This window comes from Bacillus rossius, chromosome 10 (genome assembly GCF_032445375.1).
Source record: "Bacillus rossius redtenbacheri isolate Brsri chromosome 10, Brsri_v3, whole genome shotgun sequence".
Classification (NCBI taxonomy): domain Eukaryota; kingdom Metazoa; phylum Arthropoda; class Insecta; order Phasmatodea; family Bacillidae; genus Bacillus; species Bacillus rossius.
The window spans coordinates 27,685,295-27,704,636 of NC_086337.1; the positions used below are offsets into that span (position 1 = coordinate 27,685,295).

General features: G+C 42.8%; 1 protein-coding gene and 1 long non-coding RNA gene across 2 annotated transcripts in view; one reads left to right on the plus strand and one right to left on the minus strand.

The window, feature by feature from the left end:
• The window catches only part of LOC134535891 (uncharacterized), a 324,926-nt gene extending 308,766 nt beyond the window's left edge, over positions 1-16,160 (plus strand). The window contains exon 4 of the long non-coding RNA XR_010075723.1: positions 15,293-16,160. This is a non-coding gene — a long non-coding RNA (uncharacterized LOC134535891). The remainder of the gene's footprint in view (positions 1-15,292) is intronic.
• LOC134535889 (DNA replication licensing factor Mcm5) overlaps positions 2,867-19,342 on the minus strand; it is a 121,064-nt gene continuing 104,588 nt past the window's right edge. Inside the window, exons 12-15 of the mRNA XM_063375236.1 lie at positions 17,531-17,659; positions 15,333-15,475; positions 4,093-4,220; positions 2,867-3,087 (exon numbers count right to left, since the gene is read on the minus strand). Coding sequence (XP_063231306.1) covers positions 2,986-3,087; positions 4,093-4,220; positions 15,333-15,475; positions 17,531-17,659 — 502 coding nt within the window. The 3' untranslated portion in view covers positions 2,867-2,985. The remainder of the gene's footprint in view (positions 3,088-4,092; positions 4,221-15,332; positions 15,476-17,530; positions 17,660-19,342) is intronic.

Consider the following 19,342-nt stretch of genomic DNA (forward strand, 5'->3'; position numbering starts at 1 on the left):
AAATCCATACCTTAAATTTATCAGATAATGCAGCAGATATTCTATTTGTACATGTATATTTGAGACAATGGCAATATCTCAGTTTATTTAAAAAAAATTGTTGATAGACAATGATAATATTATGTATTTCTGATAGTTTCCTTGTTTTTGGTTTTTACATCACACATGATTGAAAACTGAATGAGAAAATTGCACAGTAATGTGATGGTTCACTAAAATGTCTTCACTCGATGCATCCATCACTGTTGTCATCTTCATCTCATTTATCAATATCGCCACTAATACATTCTAGACTCTCTTCCAGCTGTGTGTAAAACATCCTGATTTCTGGCCTCTGAAGGAATGCACACAATCGTTTTAAGTCCTGCATCTTCTCTGGTGAAAGAGAAATTGGACCTCCATACAATGGGGTTAGTTCTATACTTTCAGGAAGCACAGTTTTGTTACGAATGTGGCACTTATCCCAGTGGCCAAAGTATGTATTCCTTTTCAAAAGATAGGGGCAGTTATCTACGATTTTCATCAGGCGAAGATTTCTGAGAGTCAGGGATGGTCTTGGCATTTTTAAGAAGTAAGCAGCTTGTGCAAGTTTGAAATCATAAAGCATTTCCTGGGTCACAACGACGACATCAAATGGAGATGGTCTGCTGCGACAGCTACTGATTATTTCATTCCAGTAATTTGGTACTTCTGGTGAAGTAGTTCTCTTTTTCTTCTCATTCAGTGCAAAGTGTTGATCATTTGGAATAAAGGAGTGGCCCCTCATCGGAAAAATGTGAGTTAATTTTTTGAATAGATGGAGGCAGTGAACTAGAATGTATTGGAAATAGACCATTGTATGATTTTTATTCTGTCCAGAGCATCAATTACTAAGTAGAACTAGATGATCAGCAGTGATGGTTTTGCTATTAAAAAAATGTAACAAAATGGACGTTACTTCATTTGCTCCCTTCCTTCCTACTGTTTCTGTATAAACATACATCGTAGCACAGTCATCAGCTAAATCGTGTACGCCAAATACATAATACCATAGTTGCCTAGAGAAGAATACATCACTGGTACGTATGTGGGGCAATGGCAGGTTCTGCACGAAGTCAAACAAAATAACCATGCAAGTCCCTTCTATAGCAGCTTGCTGTATGCTCTCTTCATTTCAAAAAATTTATCGGCATTCCTCTGATGCATCTCTTTCTTCTGCATTAGTATGTTCTTTTCTGTATGGTCTGTTGCACACTCTATTTGTAAATGTTATGCATCACATGTGCAACACAAACCTCTAAATGCCCAGAACACAACATGGCAGAAATGCTGTCATAGAACATACAGGGTATAGAAGTGGTTCTTCCTAGCCTGAATTGAAAACTTATTACAGCGCTGTGGTATCAGTTTTCCAAACTAAACATTTCTTAGCGGGAATTTTGAATGTAATTTATTTTTTTACCATTATTATTTATTAGTATAGAAGAGTAAATAATATAAATAGTTTAGTTTCCGGATTTAACAAAATCCATAAATTGCACTATGCACACTAATGAATAATGATAGTTTTTATATGTAAAGGATAATTTATATGTACTTTATTGCAAATAATGTTGTTAATATTATTTTTAATGTCAATCATGACTGTTTATAGCTTGTAAGCAAAAAAAAACCATTGTAATGTGACTATGGTTTTTCTTACTAGAAAACCAGCTGACATTGGTTGTTTTTGCAGAAGTACCTATATTTCATGCACCTGTATCTTAGTGACTATGGATGTTTTTGTGGAATATGAAATGTCCATAGAAAAATGACATAAATGTTATTCCCATCCTACTAATAACTCAATTTGGACATTTTTTGACATTGGTTGTTTTTGCCAGAAACCCTTCAATTATGTTATATGCTACTTATTTCCATGATATAACTCGCATTTTGGTGTAATGTGGTGTTTTGAAATTTTTTCAGTATTATTTCGATTTTTTAAAAAATTCAACATATAATCTTGTCTCTATGTAACACCACAATACAAGTTAATAAATCATGTAGCATAGATGCAAATAAAAAAACTATATTTTAACTAAACTCAAATCACAAAAACTAATCTTTAAATACATTATATTCAATGAATGTCATTTATTTATCATAAATGCTTTACCAAAACATAATAGCAACGTGGATAGGAAAAACTAAAATTATACTTTACACAATTTTTGTATTTCTGACAGTATATATTTTTTAACACACAATTGGCTGCTGTTAAATTTTTATTGTTCAAAGTAATTCTGTCTTAGACACACTTATTACAAATTATTTTATTGTATTAATGCATACTGTATCACAATAAGAATTACACTGTTGTAGTGAATAAAAGTAGCACTATAAAATATTTCATCTCATATTTGTTGAAATAAACTATCACTAATAATTAGCAAAACTTTCAAAAAATAAAATCAGTAACACCCAAAAATACTGTTTTCAAACCAAACTAAGCAAAATTTGAGCCATAAAATATTGTTTGTAATAATCAACCATGTTATTTATTTTATTTTATTTTTAGCATGTATTTTTGGTGTTTTAATGGACATTTTTAGGAATGAAAAATTTTGTACACAGTATTGTAAGAAAGATAGGTTGTGTGGACGAAGCCTTTATCTTTAATATTCAATCATAAAACTATAGTCACTGCTCAAAGTACTACAAGCAAATTATTAATGCTAAGACTGCATGCCAGTTATGTACCCAGTATGTATATAAAAATTTATTTGCAACTGATGCAAAAAAAAAAAATTTAGTGAATAAGATACTTAAAACCAAAGTATATAATAAGATTGGAATTTAGTATAACATTTACACTTAACTGGGAAAAAAAATCAAAACATTTGAGTTACGCTGAAAAAATACTGCATTATAATAACTTTATTAGTTTAGATTTTCAGGAAATAGTATAATGAATAATGTGACGGTACAAAGACATTACACTTTAAACACAACGGCCCAAATATATCACATGAGCCTGAAAAGCATTTTTCGTTGCATTCGATGCTGCAGTTCCCCGGTACGTATCATGGTGTGAATTACTTTGTAGATGGCTCGTTCTGGGTATTTCTGGAACACAGTAAAAAAAATTAAGATTTCCTACTGCGTGAAACATTACTCAGTATTCAAAAACTTAATTCTCCCACTCTGCTTGTTCCAGATGAAATCATTATCACAAAACTTTAAGGGGGCGAGAGATAGGAACTGCTATGCACCATTTTGTTTTCAACGGTCTGTAATTAAGGATGGGCTAATCAAATCCTCAAACACCATCAAATCATGTATTTGAAAGATTCAATATACCTGGAAAAAGAGTAAAAAAATTAGAGTAAATAAACCGAATCAAAAAATTCAAAATTGATAACATCTGAAATTTAATAATTAAAATTTTTTTCCTTCATATCCGTCCTGTTACAATTTCCCAAAATAATGTACTTTAAACTTGTAACTATACAAATAAAACTTCAGTATGTATTGATTCTGGAAACTTAGTACGTAAAACAACCATATAAAGGGTTGAATGTTTCAACACCATAGTTAAGGTTTTTTTAGTTTCTTGTATATAATTTTATTTTTGACCCTTGAGACTTAAAATTCAGATTCGAGGATTTATTTCAATATTTGGATTTGACAAAATTGGAATTTGACCCATCACAATTTATATTCTAACTTAGGCTTTGTTAAAGGACGGTGATTATAACTTAATGCTATACCTGAAATTAACAGTGAAAGAAATCTACAAAAATTTTTTTTCTGTAAAGATATTGACATTTTGTATGGAATTTTTTATTGAGAATAACTTCAGTTGTAAATCACACTAACATCAACTATTTCCTAGTCTCAGAAAATATCTTCAATGTTTGCTCTGTACCTTTCATGGAAGAAAAAATTTCAGTATTAACCGATCAGAAATTGTTACAGCCAAAAAACTGTTGAAATCGAGAAGAAATTCTATAGTTCCTATCCCTCTTACAGTTCTGGAAGCCAAAGCAGTGAATAAGTAGACTAAGAACCAACTTCCAAAGATTAAGGGTTTTCCTTAATAAGTAGGAATTTTGTGCGGCAGCTACGTACCTGCCTGAGAAAATCCTGAACGATCGTGTGTTCAGAAACCTGCGAGCCAATGGCAAACCTTTTCTTCAGTTGCTTCTCTATCCGCAGTAGCATCTCGTGGTCCTCTTGCGACGTGAAGCCCTCAGCACCTGCGCGCACAAAATATTACAAATTATCCGGTATTATCATACACTAACACTAGGACAAAATAGATTTCTTAATATATCAGGCTTAATGTATTTTTGATAGCAAAAATTAGCAAAAAAAGAACTACAATTGCCATAGAATCCCATAGTTACTGCAGAAGTACAATAACTATGTCAGATGTTTAGGGGTGTGAAATTATTGTTTTATAATTTAGCCACTTTCGTTTCCAAAGTCAACAATTTCGGTGTTTTGTGTTTTTATAGGAATTTGCAGCAGAAAATAAGGATAAAAATATACGTATTTTTAATTTGTAACCCTCTACACTGTCATGCTATCGGAAACACTTTAAACTGTTTTAAATGGACTTTTAACTTTATGACTAGTCAATTAAATTTACATAGTTTCACCACTATCCGCATTTAATCTCTGTTAAAGTTAACGATAGTAAGAGTCTCTGCATTTGCTGGCAAAAGCTTGCGGCGTCGATCACTCACAACTAGAGAATACTGTGAAAATGACCTCTCACTGTCAACATTGTTGGTAGGCAACCACAAAGCTTTCAAACATTCTGAAGAAAATATTTTGTAGTCAGTCTTCAAGGAACATAAGAGTGCCACTATGTCTACATCTGAGCAGTCTGATTTTCCAAGTTCTTCAATGACGGTCTTCCTCAAAATATGAAAACCTTCCAAAAACGTATGCAACTCCACATGTTTGATGAATGGAATGTTATTCATTTCATGCTGAAGTTGTTTGTTTTCTGGAACTGGTTTGACAATGTTCCTGGGGTTCAACAAATTACCAATACTGGAAAATAATTTACCAGCAGGATTACTTTTCTTCAAATCCTGCAGTTTACACTGAGCCTTCAGTGCTGCTGATTTCAGTGTAGTGAGTTCCTCAGCTTGCTTTAGTGTAGATAGTTGCTCAAATAAATGGACAATAGTGGGACAAAACTGGTCAATCTGACCTACACTTAACAACTGCAGTTTTGTTTCTAAGTCATTTATTTTGCAGTATAGGATGTGTGAAGTCGTATATGTAGAGCCTTCAAGAAATGTTATCAGCTCTGCAATTGGTTTTCCATTAACTGAAACAAATTCACTTTCAATTTTAATTTCTGTCAGTTCAGCAGTACTCCTGCTAGTGAGCCAGCTTATGCCAGAATTTTCTAGATCACAGTAACTATTAGAGTCCTTAAAAAACTCCACAATATCATCATTATGGGTGCTAATGTACACCACAGACCGATACCAAGAATTCCATCTTGTGAGCACAGGTTCAGGAAAAACTGTCACTTTACCGCTATTCATTTCATACTTCTCTGATATAAAGACAAGTAGTGGTTTTTTCTTTTCCTCGTGTTCAAAAATGCTTTTTTTACGCTTGATGTTGCCTTGTTCAGAAGCTTTAGTGTGACCTGTAAAGTGTTGCCAACTAGATGCATCTTATGGGCCCAGCACTGAAGATGAACAGCAAGCTCTAGCAAGCCAGAAAGATTACTAAAGCACTTTGTCATATATGGTGCTGAGTCACTAACTACTGCCTTAACTGAACTAAAGTCAACTTTATATTTATTTAGTGTATCCAAAATCGCTTTAGAACAAGTGGCATGATTTGCAGAGTCAAGAACAATTGAAGCAACAAGTTTTGTTTGAGTACTCGATGGCTCTAGTTTTTTAAACAAAATGTTGAAGACACACCTCCCTCCCTTGTCAGTGGTTTCATCGCAAAGTATACAGATGTCCTTATCTTTAAAATCTTCCGTGAGGTCACTTTCTATTTTTTCCGCTAACTTAGGCACGTACGATCGGCGAAGCGAATTTGCGGAAGGAATATCCCCTCCTCCTTTAACATTTTCATTGATCCATTCTCGCAGCTCTTTGTTGTCCATTTTCTCAAGTGGTATATTTGCAGAGATAAACGCCTGTGTAGTTTTCATGATGAACGTTTCTCTGTCTTCTCTCATTTTTTTGGCAACAGTAGTCACGTCTTCTATCGTGGCTAAACGTTTGCTGCTGGAACCAGCTGCACTTCCTAGCCTAACTTTAACGTGGTGTTTACCGTTGACATGTTTTACAACAGTGTCGCGCCTTTCGTGGTCAACTCTACAATTGCACCACTTGCAAAATAAAATCTTGTTAGAAGCATATAAACCCTCACATTTAAATTCTGTTGCTCGGGACTCGGCAGTAGGCTTTAATTTCGGCATTGTTTTGAAGCAGCAACATAACGTGTGTACGTGACAAAGGACTGCCAGTATTTACGCGTAGCCAACGTTACCAAGCCAAAATTGTAATAAAAAATACCAGTATGAAAGAAGTGCTGGTAAAATAAAATGACAATGAAATTGTGTTACGTTTTTAAGAAACTAAACGTATTTTAACTTGCGCAAAATCAGTTGGAAATGGACTTAATATTTAACTTTTTGAAATTACAGTGAAACCTCGTTAATAAAATACCGGTTATTTCAAAGTTCGCGTTTATTCGAACACTTTTAATTCCCCTTCAGACTGGGATAGCATATTTAATGTCAATCAATACGGTTAATACGAAATATTTGTTATTATGTATTACGAAGTAACCTCACGTCCGCTCACGTAGTGTACTATTGTTTTATTATCGGATAAACCGAATGAAATTTTAGAACAAGAATCGCACACTTTAATCACGTGCACGCAGCTTCACTATAATTCTGTTAACGGCAAATAATTTGTACGGTAAATGGTCTACAGTCAAACCTCTATCTATCGAACTCGCATGTATCGATTGTCCGTGTTTATCGTATACTTTCTACGGTCCCGGCAAGATTGCCATACAACTAAGGTTAAAAAAGTCCGCTTGTACCGATGTTCGAATTATCGTTTTGTCCGCATTGATCGTACAAAATATGTGGTCCCGTCACTAAAAAATTATAATAGATGATCGTTTAACCATAAAGATTTTGCAGAAATAACCATTTCTTAGAAAGAAACCGTCATAAAAACAGTAACGATAGTATACAGTAGTAACGATCAACTTAAATCTGCAGCCAAGTAATGGAGCACTTAATATGAAGAAAAGACAAATGAAAAACAACTTACGAAGAAATTGGATGATGTACCATAACTACAGTACAAACCCAATTGTTATCCTAAGATAATTACCATAAAAAGAACTAACGATTCTTTGTCGATACCATAATTACTACAGAAGCACGATAGCTACCACATATGCACTACAGTTACCGTAACAACCGAGATGTATATTTTCCATGACAGTAATGTATTTATTTATGACATATTAAAAATAAAGAACATTATTGAAAAATAGGATGTTAAATTTTTATATGTACGTTTGGCACATGTTGCGAAGAAATAATGTGATCTGAAAAAATGCAGTACTACAACAAAAAGCGAAAAGGGTAATCGTGGATTTTTAGGTTATGGCAGTCTGTCTCGTTTTTCAGTAACATCGGCCGAAAATTAACAAGCGTACGGAAGTCGGCAGAAATGCCGATTCAACTAAATATTGGCAAAATCTGCTTCTTCAGTACAGCTCTACATTTGATGACATGAGTAAACATATTTCAGACTTCAGGATATTGAAAAAGACTTTAATTTCCATGTAGATTTATCGTGCGTATGTTTTTTTTGCAAGTGTAAATTGAATTAAGTAAAATACTTCCATTTTTATTTATTTTTCAACTGATTTAACTTTAATGACAAGTAACTGATATATTTCTGACACTAATTTTGAGGTTGAAATATTTTTTAAAAATTCTTACTTTAGCATTAATTGTCTTGGAAAATGTTCTGGCTGCTAGTGATGTAGACACTGATGTCTTGTCTTCCTTCGACAAACTTTGCAGTGCAGTAAAGGACATTTATGCAACTAAAAAAGTGCAGAAAAAAAATCAATTAATTTTTCAAGCCTCTTTAATTCTCTATTTGACTAATTTTCGAGTAAAAAATCAATACTTGATTGATTTTGTCGAATATTATTAATGTGAGCATATGCACCTGTTAATACAAACCTCATTAATACAAACTGCAAAATTTTAGGTCCCTTCAGGTTTGTACTAAAGAGGTTTCACTGTAGTTTTAAGTCGCGTTTATGGAGTTATATGTTCTCGTATGTTGGCGATTCTGCTAAAACAAAGCGAACGTTAAAACGGAATAATATTTATGTTGTTACCTCAGTGAACGTGATATTTAACCATTTATCAATGTTAAAAATGTGAATAAATTAGTGCATTCATAAAAATAAAAGAATATATATATGTATAGAATTTTACGTCACAACATGTTCACCGATATAGCTAATTTACTATGTATAAAGTTATGTTTTGATGAATGCTTAGTTCGTGGTCTCAAACTACGGTAATTACAATTAAATTGCAACTTATTCATACCGTGAATTGATTTTTTTTTAAATCGAGTAAACTTAGCACCTAAAGAATGTATTTGTCATTGTAAATTTTTTCTTTTGATGATTGTTTTTCACATTTAGTAGTTTAAAAAACGGATTTTCGTTTTACGTCGTTTTTAAGTCCAATTATTGCGTTTTTTCGCGTAAAAATGGTTACACCATTTTTTCACACCACTACAGATGTTACAGTAAATTAAATTTTACGACACTGCTTCTTCACCCACTGAGCATAAACACAATATTACCGTACATAAAACCTGATTATTCTTGTACCGAGAGTATATTGTAAAGGGAAATATTTTTTATTTATTTATTTATTAATGTTGTAACATGCCTACCAACAGCCGAGAGCTTTAACGGTGGGCACGACACATGTACAAGGACAACATATAGACTATACAAATAAAATACAAACAAATAAAGTTTAAAATATAACTATTAAAGATAAACATCAAAATATAAGACGCGAGCGAGCTAGCGAGACAGTGCGTACTGGCCCGCATGCATGCCTGCGAGCGAGCCAGTGCGTGGTAGCCCGCATGCATGCCTGCGAGCGAGCCAGTGCGTGGTAGCCCGCATGCATGCCTGCGAGCGAGCCAGTGCTTGGTAGCCCGCATGCATGCCTGCGAGCGAGCCAGTGCTTGGTAGCCCGCATGCATGCCTGCGAGCGAGCCAGTGCTTGGTAGCCCGCATGCATGCCTGCGAGCGAGCCAGTGCGTGGTAGCCCGCATGCATGCCTGCGAGCGAGCCAGTGCTTGGTAGCCCGCATGCATGCCTGCGAGCGAGCCAGTGCGTGGTAGCCCGCATGCATGCCTGCGAGCGAGCCAGTGCTTGGTAGCCCGCATGCATGCCTGCGAGCGAGCCAGTGCGTGGTAGCCCGCATGCATGCCTTCGAGCGAGCCAGTGCGTGGTAGCCCGCATGCATGCCTGCGAGCGAGCCAGTGCTTGGTAGCCCGCATGCATGCCTGCGAGCGAGCCAGTGCTTGGTAGCCAGCATGCATGCCTGCGAGCGAGCCAGTGCTAGGTAGCCCGCATGCATGCCTGCGAGCGAGCCAGTGCGTGGTAGCCAGCATGCATGCCTGCGAGCGAGCCAGTGCTAGGTAGCCCGCATGCATGCCTGCGAGCGAGCCAGTGCTTGGTAGCCAGCATGCATGCCTGCGAGCGAGCCAGTGCTTGGTAGCCCGCATGCATGCCTGCGAGCGAGCCAGTGCTTGGTAGCCCGCATGCATGCCTGCGAGCGAGCCAGTGCTTGGTCGCCCGCATGCATGCCTGCGAGCGAGCCAGTGCTTGGTAGCCAGCATGCATGCCTGCGAGCGAGCCAGTGCTAGGTAGCCCGCATGCATGCCTGCGAGCGAGCCAGTGCTTGGTAGCCCGCATGCATGCCTGCGAGCGAGCCAGTGCTTGGTAGCCCGCATGCATGCCTGCGAGCGAGCCAGTGCTTGGTAGCCAGCATGCATGCCTGCGAGCGAGCCAGTGCTAGGTAGCCCGCATGCATGCCTGCGAGCGAGCCAGTGCTTGGTAGCCCGCATGCATGCCTGCGAGCGAGCCAGTGCTTGGTCGCCCGCATGCATGCCTGCGAGCGAGCCAGTGCTTGGTAGCCCGCATGCATGCCTGCGAGCTAACCAGTGCTTGGTAGCCCGCATGCATGCCTGCGAGCGAGCCAGTGCGATTTAACCCACGTGCATGCCTGCGAGCGAGCGAGCCAGTGCGTGCTAAACCGCATGCATGCGAGCGAGCGTTCCAGGGCGTGCTAGCCCGCATGCACGCCTGCGAGCGAGCCAGTGCGTGGTAGCCCGCATGCATGCCAGAGAGCTAGCCAATGCATGCTAGACCGCATGCATGCTAGCGAGCCAGTGCGTGCGAGCGAGCCAGTGCTTGCTAGCCCGCATGCAAGCGAGCGACCCAGTCCGTGCTAGCCCGCATGCATGCATGCCTACGAGCGAGCGACGAGCGAGCCAGTGCGTGCTAGCCCGCAGGCATGCATGCTTGCCTAAGAGCGAGCGCCGAGCTAGCAAGTGCGTGCGTGCGTGAGAGCGTGCGTGCCAGCCAGTGCGTTTTAGTCCGTGTGCACGCCTGCGATTGAGCCAGTGCGTTTTAGCCCGTGTGCATGCCTGCGAGCGAGCCAGTGCGATTTAACCCACGTGCATGCCTGCGAGCGAGCGAGCCAGTGCGTGCTAAACCGAATGCATGCGTGCGAGCGTTCCAGGTCGTGCTAGCCCGCATGCACGCCTGCGAGCGAGCCAGTGCGTGGTAGCCCGCATGCATGCCAGAGAGCTAGCCAATGCATGCTAGACCGCATGCACGCATGCATGCTAGCGAGCCAGTGCGTGCGAGCGAGCCAGTGCATGCTAGCCCGCATGCATGCATGCCTACGAGCGAGCGACGAGCAAGCCAGTGTGTGCTAGCCCGCATGCATGCATGCATGCATGCATGAATGATTGCGAGCGAGCGAACGAGCCAGTGCGTGCTAGCCCGATTGCATGCATGCATGCCTAAGAGCGAGCGCCAAGCTAGCAAGTGCGTGAGTGCGTGCGTGCATGCCAGCCAGTGCGTTTTAGCCCGTGTGCACGCCTGCGCGTGAGCCAGTGCGTTTTAGCCCGTGTGCACGCCTGCGAGTGAGCCAGTGCATTTTAACCCGTGTGCATGCCTGCGAGCGAGACAGTGCGATTTAACCCACGTGCATGCCTGCGAGCGAGCGAGCCAGTGCGTGCTAAACCGCATGCATGCGTGCAAGCGAGCCAGTGCATGCTAGCCAGCATGCACGCCTGCGAGCGAAAGAGCCAGTGCGTGCTAGCCCGCATGCATGCCTACGAGTGAGCCAGTGCTTGCTAGCCCGCATGCATGCCTACGAGTGAGCCAGTGCTTGCTAGCCCGCATGCATGCATGCATGCATGCATGCCTGCGAACGACAGAGTGTGCCAGTTCGTGCTAGCCCGCATGCATTCAAGCCTGGGAGCGAACTAGCCAGTGTGTGCTAGCCCGCATGCATGCATGCCTAAGATCGAGCAACGAGCATGCCAGTGCGTGCTAGCCCGCATGCATGCATGCAGGTTAGCGAGCAACGAGCGAGCCAGTGCGTGCTCGCCCGCTTGCATGCGTGCCTGCGTGCGAGGGAGCCAGTGCGTGCCTGCGAGCGAGCGAACCCGCCAAGGCGTGCTCAACCGCATTTATGCCTGCGAGTGAGCCTGTGCGTGCTAGTCCGCATGCATGCATGCCTGCAAGCGAGCGAGCCAGTGCGTGCTAGCCCGCATGCATGCATGCATGCATGCATGCATGCCTGCCTGCAAGCAAACCAGTGAGTTCTTGCCCGCATGCATGCCTACGAGCGAGCCAGTGCTAGCCCGCATGCATGTCTGCGAACGACCGAGCGAGCCAGTGCATGCTAGCCCGCATGCATGCATGCCTAAGAGCGAGCGACGAGCGAGCCACTGCGTGCTAGCCTGCATGCATGCATGCATGCATGCCTGCCTGCAAGCGAACCAGTGAGTTCTTGCCCGCATGCATGCCTACGAACGAGCCAGTGCTAGCCCGCATGCATGCCTGCGAACGACCGAGCGAGCCAGTGCAGGCTAGCCCGCATGCATGAATGCCTGCGAATGACCGAGCGAGCCAGTGCGTGCTAGCCCGCATGCATGCAAGCGTAAGAACCCGTGTGAGGGAGCCCGTATGCCTGCGTGCGAACGAGCAAGCCCTTGAGTGACAGCCCGCATGCCTGCGTGCGAGCGAGCCAGTGCGTGCTCGCCCGCATGCATGCCTGCCTGCGAGCGAGCCAGTGCGTTCTAGCCCGCATGCATGCGTGCGAGCGAGCCAGTGCGTGCTAGCCCGCATGCTTGCGTGCGAGCGAGCCAGTGCGTGCTAGCCCGCATGCATGCGTGCGAGCGAGCCAGTGCGTGCTAGCCCGCATGCATGTCTGCGTGAGAGTGATTCAGTGCGTGTTGCCCGCAAGCATGCATGCATGCCTGCGAATGACCGAGCGAGCCAGTGCGTGCTAGAATGCATGCATGCGAGCGTAAGAACCCGTGCGTGGGAGCCCGTATGCCTGCGTGCGAACAAGGGAGCCCTTGAGTGACAGCCCGCATGCCTGCGTGCGAGCGAGCCAGTGCGTGCTAGCCTGCATGCATAATTGCCTAAGAGCGAGCGATAAGCGTGCCAGTGCGTGCTAACCCGCATGCATGCATTCCTAAGAGCGAGCGACGAGCGAGCCAGTGCGTGCTAACCCGCATTCATGCTATACTAAGAGCGAGCGACGAGCGAGCCTTGCGTGCTAGCACGCATGCATGCATGCCTGCGAGCGAGTCAGTGCGTGCTAGCCCGCATGCATGCATGCATGCATGCCTGCAAGCAAGCAAACCAGTGCGTGCTAGCCTGCATGCATGCATGCGTGCGAGCCAGTGCGTGCTAGCCCGCATGCATTTATGCGTGCAAGAGAGCCAGTGCGTGCTAGCCCGCATGCATGCATGCATGCATGCATGCGAGCCAGTGCGTGCTAGCCCGCATGCATTTATGCGTGCAAGAGAGCCAGTGCGTGCTAGCCCACATGCATTTATGCGTGCAAGAGAGCCAGTGCGTGCTAGCTCGCATACATGCATGCGTGCGAGCGAGCCAGTGCGTGCGAGCGAGCCAGTGCGTGCTAGCTCGCATGCATGTGTGCGTGCGAGCGAGCCTGTGCGTACTAGCTCGCATGCATGCCTGCGCACGAGCGAGCCAGTGCGTGCTAGCCCGCATGCACGCCTGCGAGTGAGCGAGCCAGTGCGTGGTAGCCCGCATGCATGCTTGAGAGCTAGCCAATGCATGCTAGACTGCATGCTTGCCTGCGTGTGAGCGAGCGAGCCAGCCAGTGCGTGCTAGCCCGCATGCACGCCTGCGTGTGAGCGCGCCAGTGCTGACAGCCCGCATGCTTTCCTGCGAGCAAGCCAGTGCATGCTACCCCGAATGCATGCCTGCGAGCGAATCAGTGCGTGGCAGCCCGCATGCATTCTTGCCTGCGAGCTAGCGAGCCAGTGTGTGCTAGCCCGCATGCATGCCTGCGAGCAAGCCAGTGTGTGCTAGCCCGCATGCAAACCTGCGAGCGAGCAAGCCAGTGTGTGCTAGCCCGCATGCAAACCTGCGAGCGAGCAAGCCAGTGCGTGCTCATCCGCATGCCCATGTGCAAGCACACGAGCCAGCGTGTGCTTGCCCGCATGCCTCTGAGCAAGCGAGCCAGTCAGCGCGTGCTTGCCCGCATGCCTGAAAATGAGTGAGCATGCCAGTTTGTGCTCGTTTAATGCCTGCGAGCGACGGAGTGAGGAAGATATTGCTCGACCGCATGCCTGCGAACGAGCGAGCCAGCCAGTTCATGCTCGCTTGCATGCCTGCGAGCCTGCGAGCCAGCGACCCAGCGCGTGCTCACCCACATGCATGTGAAAGTGCTTTCGAGCTTTGTGTCTGGCCCCCCCCCCCTCCCCCCACAAGCCTGCACCCAAAGCAGCCAGCACATGCTCGTCTTATGCCTGCGAGCGAGCAAGCGTGTGCGTGCCAGACGGTACCCAGCGCGTGGTTGCCCGCATGCCTGCGAGCGACCAACAAAACGTGTGTTCGCCCACATGCCTGAGAGCGTCGAGCGAGCCAACACTTGCTATCCCGTAGCCTTTGAACAAGCGAACAAGCCCTCGCGTGCTCGCCCACATGCCTGAATGCGAGCCAGGAGGTACTTTCCCCGCATGCCTTAAAGCGAGCCCACGACCCGGTGCGTTCTCGCCTGCATAACTGCGAGCAAGCAAGCCAGCTGTGCTCACTCGCATGCCTTTGAGCGAGGGATAGAGCCAGCGGGTGCTCAGACGCATGCCTGCAAGCAAGCCAGCACTCGCATGCCTGCGAGCAAGCCAGCGCTTGCATGCCTGCAAGCGAGCGAGTTTGCCAGCTCGTGCTCGCCCGCATGCTTGCAAGCGACCAAGCCAGCGTATGCTTACCCGCATGCCTGCGAGCGTGAGACACAAGCGTGTTCACCCGCATGCCTGCGAGCAAGCGAGCTCCCCAGCGCGTGGTCGTCCACATGTTTGCGAGCAAGCGAGCTAGCGCCTGCTAACCCGCGTGCATGCATGCTAGCGAGCGAACCAGCGCATGCTCGTCCGGATATCTGCGAGTTAGACAGCTCGTCTCTGCCGCATGCCTGCGAGCGAGCCAGCCAGCGCGAGCTCGCCAACGTGCATAGCTAGCGCTCAAGCGCATGCAAGTAAGCGTGTGCATGTATGCATACATTCGTTCAAGCAAGAGTGTGCATGGATATATGCAAGTGAGCAAGCATACTTTCAAGCAAGCAAATGCATGCACTTCAGTGTATGTGTATGTGAATCCTAATTAATAGTAAAACTTTTGCTGATACAATTTCTTATAAAACTATTTTTTACTGTATAATCATGGTATTAAAATTTAAAAAGTAACAGATTTTTTTGGTATCAAACTTGTTTTTATATTATTTTGACTATCTTAATGTTAAGTTGAACCTTGGTGCAAAGCAAATTTTTTTATATTTTGGTTACTAGTGTAAGGGATTTAAAATAGTGAGTGTTTTAAGGTAAAAAAAAAAAATTAATAATTATGGTGCTAAATGCTGTATTAATTTGCATTGCGGTGTTGCTTTGTTATTCGTGTTTTATCGCAATGTGCCACATAATCCGGTCCCTAGCCCCAGGATGCGAGTCACGCAGCTCGACAGGGGTCCTCACCGGCCAGGCTGCCCGACATGGCGGCGTCCAGCGTCGACACCTGGAACAGCCGCAGGGCCTCGTTCACGTGGACCTCCGTCGCGAACGGAAGCAGCTGCATCTTGGCCAGGCTCTCCGAGATGCGGATCACAGCCTCCAGCTGCCTGGATTGACAAGACACGGCGGGGTCCTCTGATCAGTCACCCTCCGTGTTTAGGGTTTCACAACCCCCGTGGCGTGAGGATTGTGCAGCTGTGTCACGATATTTGATGAATTAAAAAATGTTACACAGTTAAAATCTCTTTACAATGTACAATGAAACCTCATTATAAGGGATTTCTCACTTTCAAGTACATATTTTCAGGTTCCAATACAATGTATTACCCATAGTAACTGTTCAGTATAAAGTACTTTCATTATTACTTATGAAAATGGTAAGAGGTTTTTTTTTTGGTGGTAATGAGATTTCACTGTACATGAAAAACCCCAATTTTTTTAATACTTCATATTAATGTGCTTTGTACTGAACAGTTACTAAATCAAATTATGTACTTAAAAGTGATAAATCCTTTAAAGTGAGTTACTTTATAATGAGATTATGTTGTATTAAAAAAAATTCTGTTTGGGCAATTCATTGCTAGCCTGGAATGATAGAAGGAAAAGGTTGAGACTAGCTGCTCACGCAATCTAATACAACCAATAATTTTGAAGAAAAATAAAATGCTTAGATAGGTGACAAATAGAAACTATGTGCATCTTTTATCAACCATATCTCTGAATCTAACTCAAAAGATTTTTTTTTCCTTTCTGAGTATACTGCAAGATGAATAAAATTACTTGGGTCAAAAATCCATTAGTTTTTTTTTAATTTTTATTGGGGATAAACCTTCCTTCAAACCCTAAAATACCATCATATCTTTTATATTTAAAATATGTAATTGATATTGAAGGAAAATGATTCTAAAGATAATAAGTATTTGGGGAACAGTAATCCAGGAATTCATACAGTAACACCTGTGTAATTTCCAAGGACTAGTATATTATTTATCCCTACAGGAACTATGAAAGAAATTTTTGTGTTACCCACTTACTTCAATGCACAGGAAATGCTTGTTTAGCTCTTCAGGGAACATTTATGAAACACAAAAATAAATAAAATGTATCTTTCATATGTAAATATGGCTTTTATTAAATTTAAAAATAAAAATTTGATGGGTTCAATGTTTCTTCAAAACTGAAATTTCTGTGCTTTGGCTCAACCAGTGCTACCATAAACAAGTATTTAAAAAAATCAAAGAAGTAAAAAAAATGGATTTGAATTATCAAGGGAAAAAGACACCACATAATTTACATGAAAACTGATGAGTTGAATACCATCGACTTAAAAAATCAACCAAGTATTTTTCCAACAGTGTTACATAATCTTTTCTTCATCCATAAAGAAAAGAACTAACTCCATCGAACTTTAGCGGGCTAGCTAGATCTACAAGGATACCTGTTTGGTACTTAGCGTGAACTCTTGTACATAGAACTGTGTTGCGAGTTGACTTTGTGGCACTTGTACCGGGCCAAGTGATAGACACAGTTTAAATATCCCGCGTCCAAGCATTTTACAGTTGGCAACCATGTTGGAACACTGCAAGCGTTCGCGTCCATAAACCGTGAGGGTGGTATCCCTGCAGTGAGACACAAAAAAAAAAACAGTCTTCGTTTCTCGATCGGCAAGATGGCGGTAGGTCGCAATGGTGCGGGCGAATGCTATCGTGTAATTTATGTTGCGTCGTCGGTTAAAAACTTTTCGATGCAGTCCACATATGTTTATCAACATTAATAATACCCTTCTCTGCAGGGGTGTGCCTGGGGGGGGGGGGGGGACGAGCGGGTCAGACCCCCCCCCCCCCAGGGCTAAAAATATTTTAATATTAAATTCATAAAATGAAAAAAATAAATATTTAGTATGATATTAAAATTAATTCAATGACACAAGCATAAATGTTTAATTAAACAGTATTTTTAGATAACCTAAATCAGCAATATTGAACACGTAATTTTCAAAATTTTCCCGGGGGAGGACCCCCGGACCCCCCCGCCTAGCTGGGGGGTATTCCATACCCCCCCCAGGCCCCACGGAAAGGCCCTAGCCTTCTGCCTGACCCCGCCCAGAGCAAAATCCTGGGCACGCCACTGCTTCTCCGCACGTGACAGGGGCGGGAACGCACCTCACAGTGATGGGGATGGCGTGCCTCTTGTCAGTCTCCAGCTCGTGTTCGCGGGTCCCCGAGCGCATCAACACGTAGCGGCTCTTCAGCTTCTCGCCGGCCGCCTCGGACAGCCGCGGCCCGCAAGTCCTGTCGCAAACACAGGTCCACCATGATTGTGTTTGCTCTCCTCTGTCCTCGACGGGCAACCAGCACTCGGACACGGAACACTTGAAGATTACAGCTGTTCAGATACCACCTCCCTCTTCCCATAGCAATTCCTGGTAACATGGTACTATTAGGGATGTGCGAGTACCCGATATTTTCGGGTACGGTTCGAATCCACAATTACCCGAACCCGGAATCGTTGTACGTACATGGATTCGAACAGTATCACGAATATTCACAAAAGTTATAAGTTAATTTAATACGGCTCAAAAATACTAGCAGTGAAAAATAAAATTAGGCTACTATTACGTAAGTATTTATAATAAGATGTATCAAAGAAAGATATGTAAATTAAATAACTAACACAGTGACATTAAAAGAATTTCGAGATGTCAAGAGCTTAAACTATAATTACGAATTTTGTCATATAGCAAACTATAAACTAAAAACATACCTACAAGAAAAAAACGTCTTGGCTATTTATTGGAGAAAAAATATTTTGTTTGTTGAAACTGAGATTTCCCTGTGGCGTGCAGTTTATTACGATTGAGTTGGAGAATTGAATATGTTTTGGTTTTCATATTTTAAAGTGTTTATTATTAATTAGATTTACATAATAATAAACATTTCAATCTCAGTGTAATAAATAATTGCTAGTAGTTACAGTTAGAAAAAAGAGAACACACATTATTTTTAAAATAATCAGTTATTTTTAATTATTCTGTGCTTAATATTCGGAATCGGATTCATATTTCAAATATTGCCAGGGATTCGAATCGGATTCAAACTGAACTGAAAATCAAGGATTCGCACATCCCTAGATACCATCACCAATACCTGATACAGTGATACTACAACCAGTCAATTGATTTTATTCATAATCTTCTGACACATCATTTGATTTCGGTCGTTCATGGCCGAGATGTCAATGCACTTCTCTCTACGGTCAACGAAAACAGCTGCTGTCAGTAGCTATTTTAGTATTTTACATTTGTGAACCTCTTTTCCTAATGTCACGAAAAAAAAAAAAAGTTATCATTCACAGTTAATCCATTCATGAAGTATGTACTGCCTGATTTACAAAAAAAAAATATTTAACTGGAAAAATTGAAACTTTTAAAATTACTCTTTTGGGAGAATAAAGAATGATTAAAAATAATTGGCAGAGGTCAACACCGGCACCGAGAATGCTAATAGTTTCACAAAAAAAAATTAAAGGTAAATAAATTTAAAATGATTACCGAAGTCATAACTAACATTTAATAGAATGTTCAAATATATTTGCGAAACTATATGTAACTGCTATCAGATGTTAATTTTAGCTATTGGATTTAATACCTTTCTTATGCAGAGAAATAGTTATTGCAGTTTGGAGATATTATGTAAAGATTCCAGTAGTAAAAATTGAGTTTATTATACAGTACACTCCCTATTTAACGCGGTTGTCGGGGGACATAACTTTTACCCGCGTTGTTGTATAACCGCGATGTTTCGATGTGACCAAGGTCAAAAGGCATAAAACACCGCCTGTGTTCTAATAGGTCGGCAAGCACGCACAGTATAGACGGCCCGCCTTTGTGCGGACTTTGCATCCGCAGTTTTCACTAAACGCGGGTGAGAAAATAAAAATAATAAATTTTAAAGATAAATAGTAAATGAATATTT